Source organism: Loxodonta africana, chromosome 1, assembly GCF_030014295.1.
Source record: "Loxodonta africana isolate mLoxAfr1 chromosome 1, mLoxAfr1.hap2, whole genome shotgun sequence".
In the NCBI taxonomy this organism is placed as follows: Eukaryota; Metazoa; Chordata; class Mammalia; order Proboscidea; family Elephantidae; genus Loxodonta; species Loxodonta africana.
In genome coordinates this window covers 85327103-85347598 of record NC_087342.1, presented here as the reverse complement: position 1 = coordinate 85347598, position 20496 = coordinate 85327103, and the positions used below count along the sequence as shown (strand labels likewise).

At 37.6% G+C, this 20496-nt stretch overlaps 1 protein-coding gene across 1 annotated transcript; it reads right to left on the bottom strand.

Moving 5' to 3' along the window:
• Positions 1-15509: 15509 nt before the first annotated feature.
• On the bottom strand, positions 15510-16472 carry LOC135232983 (olfactory receptor 2W1-like). Its single transcript, XM_064295730.1, has one exon. The coding sequence runs from the start codon at positions 16470-16472 to the stop codon at positions 15510-15512; it is 963 nt and encodes a 320-aa protein (XP_064151800.1).
• Positions 16473-20496: the final 4024 nt, after the last annotated feature.

The window sequence follows — 20496 nt, the reverse complement described above, 5'->3', positions numbered from 1 at the left end:
TTAAAAAATAATAATAATAAAGAAAAATCATCAAGAGAGCAATATATTAATCCTCCTTCCATGATGGTGAAAGTTTACAGAGGAAAATAGTTTCTCATTAAACAATTCACAGGGGAAATCAGTACTATTTGACCAAGGGAAAGGGAGACACTTAGTGCAATACAAGGAAAAAAAAAAAGTCAATCACAGTAAATACTATACTATAGCCTATATAACCATACAAGAGCAGTAAAAACAAATAATAGCTTATAAGCAGATACATAGACAGATATGTATGCTGTATAGGGGAAGGAGGGCATAAAGGAGTACACCCATGAATATACATATGTTAGGCTTTGGATATTTTTATGTACATATTTGTATGTACAGAATGTCTATTCATATACACTGTCTTTGCAATTGCCTTTCATTCATGGCAAAACTGGACAATGAAAAAGGAAGATAGAAGAAGAAATGATGCGTTTGAATTGTAGTGTTGGTAAAGGTTATTGAATATACCATGGACTGCCAGAAGAACAAACAAATAAGTCTTAGAAGGAATGCTTCTTCAAAGTGAGAAGCTCACTTATTTTGGACATGTCATCAGGAAAGATGAATCGTTCCAAAAATCATCATATTTCGTAGACAGTCAGCGAAAATAAGGGAAACCCTCAATGAGATGGATTAACACAATAGCCACAGCCATGAACTCAAAGATACCAAGATCATGAAAATGGCACAGGACCAGGCAATATTTCATTCTGTTATATGTAAGGACACCATGAGTCAGAGCCAACTCTGCAGCAACTAACAACAACCTACAGTTATTAGATATTATAAGTTTCCTTTATGGTTAAAAATCTCCATTGTCTTAAGCAATCCATTTGTTGCGGAAAACTAACTTGTGGAGTTTGTAGCTGCTAAGAATTTTCTCCTTCAAGAGCCTGTATTATCTGTTGAAAAGATCAGGTCCTGTGAGGTCTGACATGGGACTTCTGTTTTCACCAGGCACACAGAGGGCCCTGTTGCTCTCAGCAGAACTCCAGTGCTTCCCCACCTCCAATGTGTCCAGTCCAGAAATACACCCTGACGTAAGCTTGGGTCTTTGTGGCTAATGTTTGTAAACCGTGCTAACTCCACAACAAAGCCTCGGTCTCCTCTGGGGTTTCAGGTGGATAATAGTGTATCAGGATTGTGGATCAGTTGATTACACTCCTCATGTCAAGGCAGACTACATGCTGTGTGCAGGTTGTGCGTTTTCACTTTTGTACTGCAAAAGCTCTGCATTCCTTCTACTCCTGGCCCATATTTGGTGTAACAGTGCTTTTCCTGTGGGGCTGCTGCTGTTGCTGGTGGCATAGCTCTCAGTGTTACCCAGGGCTGGTGGTGCTCATCAGTTGTGGAGACCAGGGATCAGATAATGTTCTCTTTTTATGCACAGGAAAACTGACCACCTTCAAGTGAGGGGACATTACCCACTAAGGAAAGGACAGCCACCAAACTTCCCTTGAACTCTTTCAGCATTGCTTCCTGAATGTCAGCCCGCATGTAAGGAAAAGCAAAGTTTCAACTGGGATTCCCTCAAGATTGCTCAAAGCTTTGCCTTCAAGTAACATCAATTTATGTGTCATTGCTGGACTTATGACAAGTTTCAGGAGTCATTATATCCAGATTATAAAGCATGAATCTAATCTTTAGATTCCTATGAATCAACTACCAATGTTTGGGGACAAGTCATAAGTAAGAGTCTCATCAGGTCAGCATTTTGAAGCATGCTTTGTAGTAGATTTCCCATCATTTCCGGGTTTGCTATGAGTTGTCACAGAATCTAGCTTTGTGTACAAGAGTTTGGATGTGTATAAAGCCAAGCTCTTTGCACCTAACATTCATCCAAAGCCACCTAATCCACAAGAATTCCTCTTTGTAGAACCAAATGTAGAGTTGCTACAAAGAGCTGATGGTACTTGTGGCAATATGACTTTTGGGTATGTGTTTGTTGAGGTAACCAATTATGATATCTGTTTTTATTTTTTTATCTTTTAAAAAATTTTTAGTGTGGTAAAAATTTGACAGACTTTTCTTATGTATACAATTCAGTGACACTGATAACATTAATCATTTTTTTCAACTATTACCAGTATCTGTTTCCATATATTCCATCACCATTAACAAATACTCAATGCTTCCTTTCCCCTTTCCTCCTGCCTCTGGTAACCACTAATAAAATGGTCTCTATACATTTGCCTATTCTAGGTATTTCAAATGAGGTCATGCAATATTTGCTCTTTGTGACTGACTTACTTCACTCAGCATGATGTTTTCAAGGTTCATCCATTTATCAGGACTTCATTTCTCTTTGTAGCTGTGCAATATTCCATTGTATGCATATATCACATGTTGTTCATCCATTCATCTGTTGATGGACATTTAGGTTGTTTCCACCTTTTGGCTTTTGTGCCTAGTGCTGCTTTATTGTCTGCCCTGGAGAATCCATTGTGACTCCATTGTGTGTCCATGCTTGTTGAAGAACCAGCAAAAAACAACACAATTTGTCAGCCCTGTATTTTTCCCTTGCACTACAAAATAAAGTTGGTCTAGGCACTGTGAACTCTGCCTTCTCCTCTGGGATTGTCACTGCATTCTTTAAATTTGGGCTCTGCAGAGGTGGCTTCTACAGAGCATAGTTATCAGTGAGCCAGGCCATCCAGGAGAGGGCAGAGAAGAAGTAGACAGTACCTGTTCAATGCCAGGGAAATCCGGGGTAAGATCATGTCCCCTGCCATATTGAGGGGAATAATGGCAGTTCCAATGGGAGCCATGGGGATTGGTATGTGCTCCAGTGCAGGCTGCCTTGGGGCTGTCAGTGGCCACAGTCCCAATTATGGTTAATGGATGAGTTAACCTGAATAAACAAAGTCTTTTTGAGCACCATATCATCATACTCTGCTACTGGTATAAAAAAAAAAAAAAAAAAATTTTTTTTTTTTTTTAAGGACATTAAATAAGTTTTAGTGGATTTAATTTATGGTCTAATCATTATCAATAATTTTGGAAGAGTACTTTATGGAAACTGAAAAACTATCCCAGACTTTTCCCCTGTCTCTTGCAGACATTAACATTCATCTCTACCAACTTTCCTGTTCTTCTCAGGGTATTTCTGGGACCTTCTGCAGAAATTCCAAACTCTAAGCTTTCGACTGCTTCTCTGCAGGGATGCGACCCTGGCACAAACTGTATAGCATCATACACAAGACACACACACACACACACACACACACAGAGTACTGAGACTTCATTATTTCTCTCAGGTTTCTGATATCACATCACTCAGCCCAAGGGTTGTTCCTCCAGGACTTTGGATTATCTCATTTTCCCCTGCTTCCTTAAGGAGAAGGGATGGGGCACATGAGCTTGGCCCCTTCAGGCTGCTTACAGGTTCAGGCTATTTCTACCTGGGAATGGCAGGACACTATAGGGTAGTGATCGATTATTAAAGAGCCAAAAACCATTGCACAGGACTTGTGGAAGGAGATGTTCAACAGGAGGACCAAGAGGTTAGATTGTAGTAATGATCAGAAGCAAGGAGTGAAAGTTCTGGGCGTTCCTGTGGGATTATCAGTTACAAAGTAAACCACATGCCTTAAAATGAGGAGAGATTCTGAGCCTGGGGTTATATTCTTGTATGTTTCTAGCTTCTGTGGATTTATCTTCACCCACCAGGCTCCAGCAAACTTTAGCTGCTCCACATCTGTCCAGCAAATCTACTTGTTGCCCCTGCTCTATCCTGGATTCACACAATGTGTTGCTCATGTCTTCCTAGTGCCAGAAACATGAAAATCCCAACCTGGGGTCTCCCTTGTCCATTTCCATGCTGCCCCGTCACTTGAATGTGCAGATTTTGGGTCTCTCTCTGCTCCACAATCTGGAATCTCAGGTTTCCCTTGCCTTGCTCCCTAAGCTTCTGTAACTATACCAACTCTAGTGCCTGTTCTTGTCTTGGATCCCAACACAGCCTCCACAATCCTAGACCAGGTCACCATTTTATGTTGCTCAGACTTCTTCAAAACCTCCTCTCCCATGTTACTGCCTCCGGTGTTGCTGTGACCTGAACTTCCAGTGCGCTAAGATTATAGTCATCATTCCGAAGCAAAATCCAATCTTATTTCTCTTCTGCTTAAAATATTTCAATGACTTCCCATTAACCTCAGGATAAAACCAAAAATTTTAACAACTTTGCCCAAACCTGTATGATCAGAGCTTTGCAAACTTTTCTGCTTCCTCCCTTTCCCTTCCTGAACTAGCCACAATGATCCCACTTGCACTACTACAAACATTCGACAAAATCTTTCATTTCATGGTATGTACTAGGTGTTCTCTCTGCTTGGGTCTAACTAATTCCCACCAACTTTTTAGACTAGTTCGTTTCCTTTGGGAAGCTTAATCTGATTCCTCAAAACTTTCTTAGCTCCTCCTTCTTTATATTCTCACAGTTCCCTTCCCTCTCTCACACAGCATTCATCACACTAGGTTGTATTTGCCTTGCTTCTGTATTTATTTCCTGTCAAGGTGTAGCTCCAGAACTTAAATGGCTGTGTTTATGCTCCTCACCACTAAATCCCTAGCACACATCACAGAGGCTGGTACACACTAGATACTCAAGCACTCTGTTTTCAATACTGAGCTTTTAGCAAGAGTTCAAGAAGAAAATATACACAAATAATTTTTCTCATATATAAAGTATTTACAATGTTAGGTATGATTACTAGCAAAGGTGTCCATCATTCCTGCTAGACACTGGGCTCAAAGATGAAAGGTACACTGGCTTATTTGTTTCTGTCAGAGAAGGTCTATATTTGATAATAGTTTATTTAAATAGTGATTCATATAAAATAGATGAAGAAATGGAGACTCCGAGAGGTGAAGCGCTCTGCCCAGAATCATGGCACTAATTTTAGGTAGGTGATGGGTACTTAAATATGGCAAGAGAATGATGGTGGGAAGGCAGTGAGAACCTACATTTGTATGTGTGCTCATTTCTCTCTCAAGCTACACTCAATCTTACAGTGATTACGGGAGTCCCATCTACCATAGCCAATCACCTCCACACAAGACCTGGCCTGTATTGACAGATGTGAGAGGGCGATTCTCTAGGGCTCCAAATCTGTACTGTCATAGGCTTCTGGATACCTGGGCACTTTCTCCTTATGCTGTTTCTTCATCAACCTCAGTGACTATGTTTGAGAAATCTGTACTCAACATTTTGATATAGTGCCAGTTACCCCTCAGATGGCCTCTTTTCCCTTTGAGCACAACAGTCGGTATCAGGATCTGGGACTGAGGGTAGCTCGATGATTATATGGAGTGCGGAAACGATCTCCTTCCTTTTCTAAGCCACCGCTGGGCTTTGCAAAACTCAAATTCACAATCATATTCATCTCTTTCTGAAACCTCTAGTCTTTTAAATGACTTAGATTTAAAAAAAAAAAAAAAGAAAACATTAAATGTTTATGGCTTTGACTAATTAACATGGGAAAACACTAACTTTCTGGTTTTCTGCCTCTCACTGAAACTTTATTCCTAAACTTTGGTAAACATTGAATTCATTACAAGGTTTTGGCTTAACTAGGAATCGCTATGACTAGACTTCATTGCACAAGCCCCTGAGATTTTGAGAACATGACACAACTTTTTCCAACCCAATAATGTCATTTTGCGCTAGCTTCCAAAGGCCTTCTTGAGTCATTTTGAGGTAAATTGTGCAAACCATGAGTTTGCACTTTTCACAATCCCTGACACAACCTAGCTACCAAAACATATTTTTTGAGTATAAGTGAATCTCTAAACACATTATTGGTTTGCAGCAGCTTTTGGCACCTTTCCTTGTCAACCAATGGTAAGCCCGCCCATTTGCACTCACTATTATTAACTCATGTGAGAGACTGTGCATTGTCAACTCAACATCCTCCCTTCTAGCATCTTCTTGTAGAGGAAAAGTTAGGAAATGTAACTCCAGAATCCCTTCCCTGTCTAGCTCCCAGTACATTTTTTCCAGTGAGAGGGACTGTGAGATATGAAACACAGAAGAGAGGAAGAGTTCATCATTCTACATAGATGGTTTACAGCAGATGCTGGACAGATGTGAGATTCTCAGCAGCTTCTCTACAAGGCCCTAGACCCACCAGCTTTGCCTATGCAGACTGAGACAAGTGATGAGATTTCTCAGAGGTTTTGACAATTATAGCAATTTCCTACAAAGCTCTTACCACCCACTTCAATGGTTCAGGCTGAGGTCTTGACGTATTCTTACCCAACCTTCCAGCTCAGCTTCTCAGACCTTCCCTGACCTTTGCACCCCTAGATTTTCAAATGTTAGCATAAGCCCTTATACTGACATTAAACTCTTTATTCCTGGAAATTCACAGTGCCTCTGTTTTCCTGACAAAATATCCATTGATACAGCTGCCACCTTGATAAGAGCGTAAAATTTGTCCTATTATTCCAATCTTTCCAAATGGTATGGGTTTCTCAATGTACAACAGCTTTAAATTTGGTAGTGGCCTTGCTGGGGCAATAGAGGAAGAAGAAAAAGGAATAACTAGAAAAGCCTTTTGAGTCCATTCCCTGTCTATTGTGTCTGCCCTCTTTGGCTTTAGGCTGATGTTTCTTTCCCATAGAGGACCCTGCCATCTTTCCACACTCAATGAGAACTTTCCAGTATTTATGTCTAGTTCTGAGATCTGTTATCTTCCCTCTACACTTTGTGCAATCTTCAGGTTTAGGTTTTTCTTCTCTTTCAAGATCATAGTCCTGTCTTAATTCTTCACCTGTGTTCTCCTTTCATCTTGCACACATGTAAGCCATTCTCCAAGGAGAAATTCCAGACACCTCCTTATTGAATGTTTCTTTGTTTTTACTCTGCTTATTTGCCTAAAGTTTATAAGGCAAATCTAGATACTTGATTTTTTTCATGTGTTAGAAATTTTACTGTGCAAAATAATGCATGCTCACAATGGGAAGTGAAACAATCCAAATGCATATAAATGAAAAACTCAGAAAAATATTCTATAATCTCTTCTATACCTAATCCATACACTTTATTGAGTTATTAACCTGCTCTCTATGTTTCCCCTTTCTCCATTCTCATGCAAACAGAAATGCCTATGTTGGGCATTTCTCATCTCATTGTAAAGTGTTTTTTTAATGAGGCTATTCTGTTCACAGTGCCCTGCTATTTGCTATTTTTTATTTATACAAAAAAATGTGCAACCTGCCAGTTCCACAGAAAAATCTTTAACTCAATTTTTTTAATTGTATTCTGTAGTATGGTTGCAACTAACCCCTACCAATAAATATTTAAGTGGTTTCCACTATTTTTCTCTCCTGTGAATGCCCGCTGTGTATCTTTACACATACATCCTTACACAGCCGTCCTAGAGTCTTCTGTTTTCACATAGAAGTAGACTTTGGCATTTGAACTGATAGCCTTACTGATTAGCTAGACTGACAATCCCACTGCTGCTGTGAATGATTTTCAAAGTTGTATACAATTGGAACTCAGATTCTGCAGGCCCAGCCACACTTAACATTTTCCTAGTCTTTGAGTTTTCCTGCCTCTAAACTTCTCTGTCCCAAAAATCACCCTTGTACTTCATCCCAAGAGGAATTATCGTCTTAATAGTCCTAGTATTATCACTTGGTAGGTATGTAACCTGGAGAGGATAAGTAAGGAATTTCTCTCTGTGTATTTCACATCCAGCTATTAAATCTCTATGTACCTTAGGCAGGTTGAGTTGAAACATGCTTGTACTTAGTCTTTCCAGCCACTGTGCACAGTGTCAGAGCTTTCTTCATGCCTCAGCCCTACTCAAAGTCTTCAGTGGCTGTTGCTCTGATGGGATAAATTCCAAGCCTCTCAACCTGGGCTCCTCACATCCTGTAGATCCAAATGACTTTCCACCTTTGCAATATGCTCCTACCAGGCTGCCCCAGGCTGATCTCCTCACTCTCACCTGCTCATGCCATATTTCTCTCTACTGCAGGTTTGCTCATTCTGACCTTAATATCAATTCTCAGTAGTCTGTGGTAACCTCTGGTTTCAAATATAATGACCTTTCCTCGGTCTTCATTCTCAACCTCTCTATGGCATTCTACAGAGCACAATCTTCCTTCTTGAAGTGCCTGCATTAGCCTGAATGATGTTACACTGTGGATTATAGAGTCCAGGTTCATGACAGATCCTAAGAAGATCCTTTTATAAATACTGATTGCTGGGTCCCTCCTAGACAGAATAAATCCAATCTCTGAAAGTAGAGAACTGAGATCTTTTAAAACCTCCTAGAGGATCATGACGTACCTCGTCAACGGATCTGGGTATGGTGTCCACCATACCACTGGAGTACTGCTAATCTCTGGTTCCTTCATTCCTTCTTGCCCTCAGTCAGTTAAATTTTGAGTTACCTTTCTCTTCTCCCTGTCCTACCATGACAAGCCCGACTCCACATTTTGGCGACTTTCCACCCCTTCTCACTTCCCAGCCCCACTGGTCCTTCCATCCATTACAGACCTTTTATCATTTCATCCAAGTGGTAAAGAACTTCTGTATTTATTTTCCTCCTTTGGGGTTCCTCTCATCCCTTCCAAACATTTATTCAACACATACTGACAGCTTACTAATTCAAGGAACTGTATTAGGTATTAAGTGTTTTATCTCTCAAAGCACTGCCTTTTATGCCTTATCCAAATCAAAAAAAAAAAAAGGATAGTTTGGGGGATTTAGGGTAAAATAAAGGTTTTAAACTCTGACATGAACATCAGCTACAACATCGTCACAGTCTGTCTTTCAGTGCAGAGAGTTAATTACTAAAGTATGCAGATATGATTGACCTATGTTTTTTCCATATGTTTTAAGTGGAGATAAAGAGGACCCTCAGAAGATTAGAGGATCTTTATATCCAGGAGCTCAATCCTCTAACCTTGAGAAATTTACTTAACTTTTTTGGGCCTTACTTTTTTAAGTAGTAAAATGAAGAGAATAATTTTGTCTCTGACAACCTTACAGGGTTGTTGTAAGGATCCAATGAGTTAATGTATGTGAAAGCGTCCTGAAAACTACACGTATCAAATTTTGTTGTTGTTAGGTGCCATCAAGCTGGTTCCAGCTCATAGCAATTCCGTGTGTCATAGTAGAACTATCCCATAGAGTTTTCTAGGTTATAATCTTTATGGAAACAGATCACCAGGTCTTTCTCCCATGCAGCAGCTGGGTTCAAACAGATGTGTATGTTAAAACTACTGTTCCTTTAAGCCAAGTCATAGTCATTTCCTCCAATCAATGTCAGAGTAGTCAGGAGATTTGGATGTTTTACCACACCACTTGCATACTATTTGTTCTAAACTCATCTTGTTTACCATCTTACTTAAGAATTTCCACACCTTTATGATTAGCAATCCAACAGAATGCAGAAATTATTGAACAATATCATTAACATCACACACAAGTAAAATTTTGCTGAAGATAATTCAGAAGAATTTGCAGCAGTACGTCCACATAATTCAATCCAGTGTCATGGATTGAATTATATCCCCCCAAAAATGTGTATATCAACTTGGTTAGGACATGATTCCCAATATTATGTGCTTGTCCTCCATTTCATGGTTGTAATTTTATGTTAAGAGAATTAGGGTGGGATTGTAACACTACTCTTACACAGTTCACCTCCCTGATCCAATGTAAAGGGAGTTTCCCAGGGGTGTGGCCTGAACCACTTTTTGTCTCTTGAAAGGGAGGTAGACAAAGAGTTGAAGACATCATACCACCAAGAAAACAGCACTGGGAGCAGAGTGTGTCCTTTGGACCCAGGGTACCTACACCTGAGAAGCTCCTCGACCAGGGAAAGATTGAGGACGAGGACCTCCTCCAGGGCCCACAGAGAGAGAAAGCCTTCTCCTGGAGCCAATGCCCTGAATTTGGACTTTTAGCCCACTTACTGCAAGGAAATAAATTTCTCTTTGTTAAAGCCATCCACTTGCAGTATTTCTGTTATAGCTACACTAGATAACTAAGGCACACAGGAAACTGCTAGAAATTCAAGCTGAATTTGGAAGAGGACGTGGAACAAGAGTATCATTGCTGATGTCAGATGGATCTTGGCTGAAAGCAGAAAATGCCAGAAAGTTGTTTACCTGTGTTTTATTGACTATACAAAAGCTGTGTGGATCATAACAAATTATGGATAACATTGCAAAGAATGATAATTCCAGAACACTTACTTGTGCTCATGAGGAACCTGTGCATAGACCAAGAGGGAGTTGTTCAAACAGAACAAGGGGATACTGTGTGATTTAAAATCAGAAACTTGTGTGTCAGGGTTTTACCCTTTCACTATACTTACTCAATCTGTACGCTGAGCAAATAATTCGAGAAGCTGAACTATATGAATAAAAACGTGGCATCAAGATTGGAAGAAGACTCTTTATCAAATTGTGATGACACAATCTTGCTTGCTGAAAGCAAAGAGGAATTGAAGCACTTACTGATGAAGACAAAAGACTGTTACAGCCTTCAGTATGGATTGTACTTTGACATAAAGAAAACAAAAATCCTCACAACTAGACCAATAAGCAACATCATAATAAACAGAGAAACGATTGATGTTATGAAGAATTTCATTTTACTTGAATCCTCAATATATGACAATGGAAGCAGCAGTCAAGAAATCAAACAACATATTACATTGAGCAAATCAGCTGCAAAAAAAAAAAAAAAAACACCTTTTTTCAAGTGTTAAAAAGCAGAGAAGTCACTTTGAGTATTAAGGTGTGTCTGACCCAAGCCATGGTATTTTCAGTAGCCTCATATGCATGCAAATGCTGGGCAATGAATAAGAAAGATCAAAGAATAATTGATGCTTTTGAATTACAGTGTTGGTGAATAATATTGAATATATCATGAACTGCCAGAAGAAGGAACAAATCTCTCTTGGAAGAAGTACAGCCAGAATGCTCCTTAGAAGCAAGGATGATGAGACTTCATCTCAAGCACTTGGGACAATTTATCAAGAGCGATTATTCCCTGGACAAGGACATCATACTTGGTAGAGCGTCAGTGAAAGAGAGGAAGACCCTCAATGATATGGATTGACACCGTGGCTGCAACAATGGACTTAAGCACAGCAACAATTCTGAGGATAATGCAGGACTTGGCAGTGTTCATTCTTTTGTGCATAGGGTTGCTATCCGTCGGAACCAACTCAACAGCACCTAACAACGGCAACAGTGATTAAATAACAAGTAATCCCAAACAAAAAATTCCCCCCTGCCTTAATCATTTCACATTCTCACTTCCCTTGATAAAATCTATCAAGTAGAACCTTAGACCTATTGTAAGCTTATAAAAATAAAAAAATTTTCTTTTTTTATAGTCTGGCTCAAATGTAGCTAGCTTTAAGCTATCTAAATGCATTCATGTTGTACTAAAAAACTGCCCCATAAATTCTCCAAGGCTGTAAGTCTTTACAGAAGCAGAACCGCCTATCTTTTGGTTAGCAGTTAAGCACTTAACCACTGTGCCACCAGGGATCCTCATATTGTACTAGAAACCCGAAACGTTAGTTGAGCTTTTTTTCCAACTCTACTTCCAGTTCATCCTTTTACCCTTACAGATAGCATTTTATTTTTCCTTTTTGTCTAATTTCTTATTTGTCCCAAGTTCTGCACCAAGTTCTGCCCTAAGCTTGAAGAATTTCGTCTAAATTATAAAGCTATTTATTTATAGAAATGTCAATGGGAATACTTTTTTTTCTAATATTGATACGAATTTATCCATTCTTATTTGAGTACTCATTCAATAAACATTTATTAGCACTCCAAAAAAAAGAAATACGAACCCGTTGGCTTCGAGTTGATTCTGACTCATAGTAACCCTATAGGACAGAGTAGAACTGCCCCTTAGAGTTTAAAAGGAACAGCTGGTGGATTTGAACTGCTGACCTTTTGGTTAGCAGCTGAGCTCTTAACTGCTGTGCCACCAGGGCTCCAAATAGCACTAGACCAGAGGAAAAACAATTGCAGTTTTTCCACTGAAGAAATGTTCTAGATTATCAGGGGTAGCAAATGGCTTTTTTTTCAAACTTGCTAAATGCCATGGGAGGAGCAGACAAGGATTTCTGGAGGACGTGTGAGAGACACCTGACACAGATTAGTGGGGTGGAACAGCTGCTCAAATTAAGTTTATTGGGGGATATGACCCTTAAGATAGACACTTATGTGATTAGCTGTAGTTACAAATGTAAAAGCATAGTGGAAGCAACATTTTAGGTAACCAAAAGGAGCCACAAAGCAAACTTTTTCAGAACTTACAAGTAATTTAGTGTAGATAAAACATAGAGTACAAGCAAGAGAGAAAATGAAGGTGGACATGTTCACCAAAAACTTTAGACTTTATCTAGTAAGCCAGGAAGAAGAATTCAAGGATTGTAAGTAGAAAATTACTACAAACTTAGGAACCTGATAAAGGGTTAATCTAACCACAGCAGGCCATAACCACAAAAGGCCAACTTGTTTGTCAGAATCTATAGGACTTGAAACAATACAAAACTATATCAAAGTGGTAGAGCAGAGTGCTCTAACTGGTTCAGTGGACTGTGGATGTGCATTCGAAAAGGAAATAACAATTTACCCCAGAAAGCGAGTTAAAGATCTGCCCAATATCACACTTAACCCACATAACAAAAAAACAACTATCAGAACCTCTGAACCAAAAGACCAAATTGTTATGTAAGAAAAAAAAGAAAAGGTCACACAATCATGATCTCAGTTTTTTGTCTTTTCTTTAACCAATCACAGTCTATAAGTAATTTACTCTTAGGTACATATTCCAATGACTGCAAAGGGCATCTTGAAAAACCCTTGCAATGAACCAGCACCTGTAGGAATTATATAAAACTTACCTATAGATTGTAGTTTTTTGGATTTGGGTCTGTTTGTAGCCTGAGTGCTTGCAGCCAGTTTCCCATTTTTGTTTTCTGATATTTCACAACAAAATCTCTTTATTGCAGACGGCTTTGGTGAAACTTGTTACAAATTGGTGCTGCGTGAACAGGGTCTTCATTAGCAAATTCCTCATTGGATCTCCAGGAGACCTGAAGTGCTTGTTGGTGCCACAGTGGACCCATTGTATTTTGCTTCTTGCACTCCCCGCCCCCTTGAGAGATCCTCTGACTGAGGTAAGCACTATCGAAGTACAAACTTTATTGCCTTTCTGCATAATAGGAGACATTATTATGACATATTTCTGTAAACCGTTTTGGCACCTTTTGTTTGAAGCTTCATTTTGCGAGCTGCTCTTTTGGTAAAACTTCAGTTCTTGATTTTATGGTTGTATTTTTCTTTTCTGTCTCCCTTTCTGTGTTAGCTAACAAAAGCAAGGAAATAATAATAACAGCAGTGACAAAAGCGCCCCATCCGGGACCCCTGCTGCCTCCATGGTTCAAAACTTTGATGCCACTGCCGGTCAGTATTTAGAAAAAGAGCACAAACTCACTAAGGACCATGAGGCTGAACAGTGGCCCTGTGCGGAAGCTTTGATTTGGTAAGATATTATTATATTTGAGATGTAAACTAGAAAGTCAAGGATCTTGTGTAAAACAACTACAGTGGGAATTTTTTTATAATTGGTATTTGAGACATCTGAGGACTGCAGTCTCTTCAGGTTCTCCTGGACCTGGCAGCAACCAAAAAAGCTGCCCTTCTTGATAACCTTCATAACACCCATTCAGTACAGATTAGCTTTTAGAAGGTCTATATATTTAAAGGATTTATAGTCATTTAATATAGTGGTGTATGTACATTTAAGGGAAATATAAGAGAGATTAAATGTTTGAAATATTAGTGTAACTTGCAGCCCAAGCAAAGAAGAGACTCTAACCAAAAAGAAAATAAAACCAGACATACAAAGGGAAAAAATATATATTGCTATCAAATGTAATGATCTCTTAAGAGTCCATAACTATTTTCAATGCACTTAGATTATTGAACTTAGTGAATGACCTAACACATCATCTAACATTATTTTAACTTTTACTAAGAGAAAGGACAAATTTTCCAAATCCAAGAGTATTGGGTGGAATAGCTTGACTGTATACATCAGGAACACAGAACTTACATTGTCTCTGAGTATTTTTTTTTTTTTTTGTGGGCTGACAAACTCTTTCTGAAAGCGACTCTAAAAGTAGAAGGCAAGGACATCAATGATATCCTGTCGTTGCTGTTGTGTGCCATTGATATTAAACATATTTTATGTGTGTTATTGCTGTATTGTTCTGATTGGGAAAATACATAATTATCCAGTAAATCATCTAGTGGCTTCTCCCCCTTCTCATTCCAAGAATTATGAAGTGATTAGAGAAAACGGAGTTCCTGGGTGTTGGAAACAGGTCTGTGGGAACAGTTCTGTTCTGAAACACATGAGGTCACGATAGTCGATTGGACACAGCTGGTTTTTTAGATGAGAAAATACTAGGTTACTTTTAGATTTCAGTAATGTATCCTTCTAAATCTATCTAGATTGGTTTCAATTATTAAATAATGCGATCTTTTAAAGAAAGATATCAGATCATAAAAATATTAAAGTTTATTTCATAAGTCATCACATTTTCCTATAAAAACTTAAATATGATAACTGGAAATAAAAGATTTGCATATTTTATGAAATACTACTACACACAAATATCACCACAACTCACAAAATTCACATAAATTCCATGATACAACAAATCCATTTCAAAAGCCTGTTTATCTCAGATTGGTTATATTCTCTTTCCATGCAAATTCAGATCTTCATGGGATATACGTTTCATGAATGAAAAATTGATGAATAAGATGGTATCGCCACCTTTAATCCCTTGAATTTGTGTCATCTCTCCAGTGAATCATGTTAAAGAAGTAATCCACTACAGTAACAAAGACCTTTTACTCAAAATTCTGATATCAAGTTCCACTGAACAAAGAGTAAATTGTTTCACGTGCCGCTTATGACAATCAGTGTCTTATAAATTGCATTGCCCTACATCAAATACACAAAAAATGTCTGGATGGTTTTATAAAATATTGAATACACAGAATCATTCTTCATGTAATATACAAATTATAACGTATATGAAACCATTCATTAATGTCTGTGTTAGTGAAGATCCAAGCATGAGCAATGAAAACACAAAACTAGATGACCAAAGCAGTTTCCATAGGGCTGGAGAATTCATTCAGTGTACGCAAGTTTATATTTACATCTGCTGTATTTTTATTTCACTCAAATATGAAAATTCCCTGTGACCTTTTCTCTCTGAAGACATCCCAATAATGACAGTTTAAAAGAGCTAAGTAGAACAATTACAATATTGTTTTTAACCACAAAAGTTTTCCACACAGGATTTATTATGTTAACTGATCTCTATGATCTAGGGATTACTTGCCTCAGCAAAAACTAAAGATATTTAGAAAATGTATTTCACTGCCTTATTTACTCTAATATTTTTCTATGATTTCCATTTCCTCTTCATTTTTGAAGATTCATAGGCAGCTCTCACCAACTTCTTTAGTGCATCCTTCATGTCCTTATTCCTCAAGGTGTAGATGAGGGGGTTGAGACTTGGAATGACAATGGTGTAAAAGAGGGTGAAGAACTTGCCCTGGTCTTTGGAGGCACTGTTACCTGGCTGTAGGTACATGTAGATGACAGTTCCATAGAAGATGGACACCATAGTGAGATGAGATCCACAGGTATTAATTGCTTTTCTTTGGCCTGCTTTTGGCTTCATTCTCAGCACAGCATTGGCAATGAAACCATAGGATATAAGAATAAGGAGAAGGGGTGTAAGGACAAAGACAATGCCTAAAGCAAACACAGACATTTCAACAGTTGTGGTGTCTATACAAGCTATTTTGACCATAGCTGGCAACTCACACAAGAAATGATCCAGAAGATTGTTTCCACACCTAGGTAAATTCAGTGTGAGTTTACATAATACCACAGAAGAGGCCAAACTAATACCCCAAACCGTGATGATCATCTTGAGACAAAGATGTGGGTTCATGATTACCAAATAAAGCAAGGGTTTACAAATAGCTATAAAACGATCATAGGACATAACAGCCAGGAAAAGGCACTCAGTGGAGCCCATACACATATTAACACAGAGTTGAATGACACAACCCACATAGCTGATGGTCTTATCAGGACCCCAAGAGTTAACCAACATCTGAGGTACGATGCTGGTGGTAAAACACAGATCTAGGAAAGATAAATTCCTAAGGAAAAAATACATTGGTGTGTGCAGATGGGAATCCAGGAGAGATGCAAGAATGATGGCTGTGTTACCCACCAATGTAATTAAGTAGAAGATGGTGACAACTCCTGACAGGACCATCTCCAGTTTGGGATGATCAGAGAAGCCAAGCAGAATAAAACCATGTACAGAAGTATAATTGTTTTGAACCATGGTCCTTCAATGCCTAAACCGAAAAAGCGGAGAAAAAGAAATTTCTCAACACAAACTACCTTAATAGTTTAATGAAATCCAGAGCTAAACAAAGGGAGAATTTATACCAATAATTTTAAAAAACCAATGAATAGAAAATATTGCATTCAAGAAATCTGGTATTTGTTGCAGATTCTTTTACGATGAAGAGTTGAGTGTCATATTTTATCTATGTGACCTTCAGGAGTTCACTGTTAAACTCAGGGTCTGAATATTTTCACCAGTGAATTTGAGAGTCTTCAATAGATATGGTTCTAAAATAACATGACTCTTATTCTTTGTAAAACTAGTAAGTTTAATATAATGAACAATTCTTTTACTTCATCAGAGGATGCACCTATAAAATCTAACTATTTGGCTAATGTCAGAATAAGGAAAAAAGCATTCCTCATCTTCTGTATCGTAGTGCATAGCATATTTGATCTCCAAGGTTGTTGTGTAAGAAATCTGGCATTTCTCCTTGGCACTTGCATCTACCTCATTCCTAATAACTAAGTTATCGTCAAAACTGGTAAAGTTGAATGCAAAAATATACATTAATGCTCCTCTCACTTTTTAAATTTTCCACCACTACTATTCTAATCAAAACTACTATCATCTCTCTAGATTCTGGTAATAATCTTCTATCCTTACATTCAGTCTTATGCCTTGTTACAAGATTTAATAAGATTACATCCTCCATGGGCTTAAAACTGGTCAATGACTTCCACTACATTTAAGAAATACTCAAATTCTTGAAGTTGGTTGAGATGAACCTGCCTGGCCTTATTCTCATGTCACAAATCCATAGTAGCCCTCCTTGTTTTTTTTTTTTTTTTTTTTTTAAATAGGTCAAACTCATTCCTATTTGAAGTCCCTGAAATCATTCCACTATTTCTATGGCAAACTCTTACTTATTCTTTAGGTCAGCATTTAAGAGTTTCTTTCTCAAAGAGGAACCCCCTGAGCCCATCATCTCTTTTTGCTCTATATCTTTTATCAAGCATAGGGAACTCCAAGAGAAAGCCAATATAGCATGGACTTTAAAAGCATGGTCACAGAGCTTTTGTTCATGTCTCTTCTCTGCCATTTATTGAACTGTGTGGTCCCAGGCAAGTTACATAACACTCTTGGGCTAGGTTTTCTCATCTGTAAAAATGGGACAATAAAGATACATGTAGCTGGGGTGAATATTGAATGAGTAATATATGTAAGGTGCTTAGAACAATGTCTGTAACACAGTATGTCTTAATAATCATTAGTTACCAAAATTATTATAAGAAAAAATTATAATCATGCACCATGTAGGTAAATGTTTGTTTAACCTTCCCCCGTATCACTCTTTGAGTTTTAAAAGGAGACCTGATGGCCAGTGTTCTTCCCTCCATCCTTGGCCCCTAAAGCAGACACCCGAAATATATTTTTTAATAAATGAAAAGTTAAGTCACACCATGAATAATATTGAAAAATTACTGAAAGTAATTAGTTAATATTTTCTTTATAAATTTTGATTGGCATCTTGCAAAGTTACCTGAATGGGTGATAGAAGGGAGTAGACAAATGGAAAAGGCTTTGGTTTCATCTCTGTAGTAAAAATAGCCAATTTGTTAAGTTCAATGAAAAATAATTAAAAATATTAGTCTCTGTTTGAAGGACTATGAAGCTCTGTATTCTTTAGCAATGTGACACAGATACAGTTCATCTATGAAAGCTTGAACATATCAGAGCTGATGAAACTTCTAACAATTGAACACATTGTCAACAGTCCACCTTCACAGTTTCCTATTACTGACTACACAAAGATAACTTCTTACTACCTGAAGCAAAAATAAATTCTGGAAAGATATGTTTAAAAAAAAAAAACAAAACTAAGAAAAACTTCTTATTGAAAAATAATAGTTAACTATCAAGGTGTTTGAGCATTTGTGTGTGTGTAGCTATAGGGTAAAAAGTGATGCATTTTATTTGTTATGTACATTTCAAGTACATATGCTCAGTACTATGAAAAAGACATCAATCTGTGGCCATGATTCAGTAGTGTACACATTCACTAGACTAACTGAATATACCGGTCAACATAGCCATTTCAGTATAGACATGGAGTAATTTCCTTAGAATCCAAGAATATATATTTGAGCCTGATTTCTGCTGTTGACCAAATTGGGTAGGAAGAAAAATAATTACTTTCTGAAATGTATCACATACAATGAAATATAATATCTGAGCAGGAGGATGAATAAATAATATTTATTTTGACAAATATGTTTGTGTATATAATTGTGCCTAACTTCTGGATAAAATGCAAGCATATTAAAAATTAATAGATTTTTTAATTTAATTGAATTTTTAAATTAAACAAATTGTATGAAATTTAAATTCAGTTATGATTATATAAATGCAAAAATGATAATTCTTTTGAAATTACAGTCAATTCCATGATGTTAATTCCTTGACTACATCATTATCACTTCTGCCCCCATAGATAAATCAGAAAAGGATAAAAACTCCTCCTGATATTGGGAATCTCAGATAATTTTCCATGCACATTATGAGATTTAGAAAAAGATCCAAAGTATCTTTCCTAACTCCACAATCATTATGAATAAAAGTCAATATTTCAAATCTTTTTTAATTTCATCTACAGTTTTCCTTTTTTATTTCTGCTAATCAAAATGTCTGAAACCACAAATCAAAAAATAGCTTCATGTGCACCCCTTATAATAGAGAATATCTTTTATCTTTCTTTCATAATATAGACAGAAAGGAGACTGTTTCTGCAGAGATCTACAATATTTATTTAATCTCAGATTTCTGGCAGAAAGCCAGAAGAATCAGCCCATATAGACCTAAGTTTCCTTTCTTCTACCTATGAAAAATTGTTTTACCAAATAACGTACATTATTTTCCAAGATATATTAAAGATTTGCATTACTGTGCTCCAGAGAGAGGTCCCTTGGCATTCTACTTCTCCACCAGTGTAAAGCCCACTCTGAAGAAGGCAGATTCTGGTTCAACATTTGCTCCTCAGGTTTCAGTGCTCTCATGCATTTCCTGCAATGCCACCATGAACTGAGCTTTTTCCTGAGGTGGTTAACATACAGATTTTCGACACAACTTCTCCTTCTTGAGTGTGATACTTCAGGTAAGGGGATGAAACCTGTCACAAAGTCTCACTGCTTGTTCTGACTTTAACCTGAAAATTCTAGAGAAATACTACAAAAAGAAATCAGATAATTCCAAGGTGCCTCTAGGTGAACTCAAACCTCCAACGTTTTGGTTAGAGTACATTAACTATTTCAACCACCCAGGAACTCCAATTAAGAAAGAATAAGAAGTGAATACTAATTCCCAACATCGTGTGGAAATTCAGATGATCAAGAAAGATTGGCTAACCCACTGAGGACTGCATCCAATTGACATCACTAAAGCGCTATAGAAAAAGCCGGTGGATGAAACATTTGGAGAATTAGACCATATGCTGACATTTCATAAGGACAAATTTAGTAAGTGCAAAATGTACCCCATATGAAGGAAAGCTATAGGACAGGGAAATGAGAAAGTATATTTTTTATTTTTTAGGCAGTGAATGTGTTACAAATAACAAAATTTGCTCTTAAATAATGTGTAATTCCAACAGTAGAGTTTTAACATATACTGACTCTATAAAATAATCATACCATTAATAGTGCACATATTGATTTGGAAATGAATGTGCTCTGAGTAAATATGTAAATAAGGTACCTATAAAAGTTCTCTCTGACTTCCAAGCTCTGACACTCAAGGGCTTTCTTGTCTGTGAAAGAGAACATATTCAATCTCCAAAGCTCTAAACAGTACATTGAGGACTATAAGAAATTTATATTTTTATTTCATGCCTTTGCCTTGGCGGCCACCATTGGTGATTCAAATCCTTCAGTACCTATGACAATTAGTTTCTGGTACCTGAGATGTCACTTTTCAAAACCTGGGTCCTGGAGCAATTGTATGCTCTGATGTTTTTTCTGGG

Excerpts from the sequence above, each read along its gene's own strand:
- LOC135232983 (XM_064295730.1), bottom strand. The coding sequence starts at position 16,472 with ATGGTTCAAAACAATTATACTTCTGTACATGGTTTTATTCTGCTTGGC.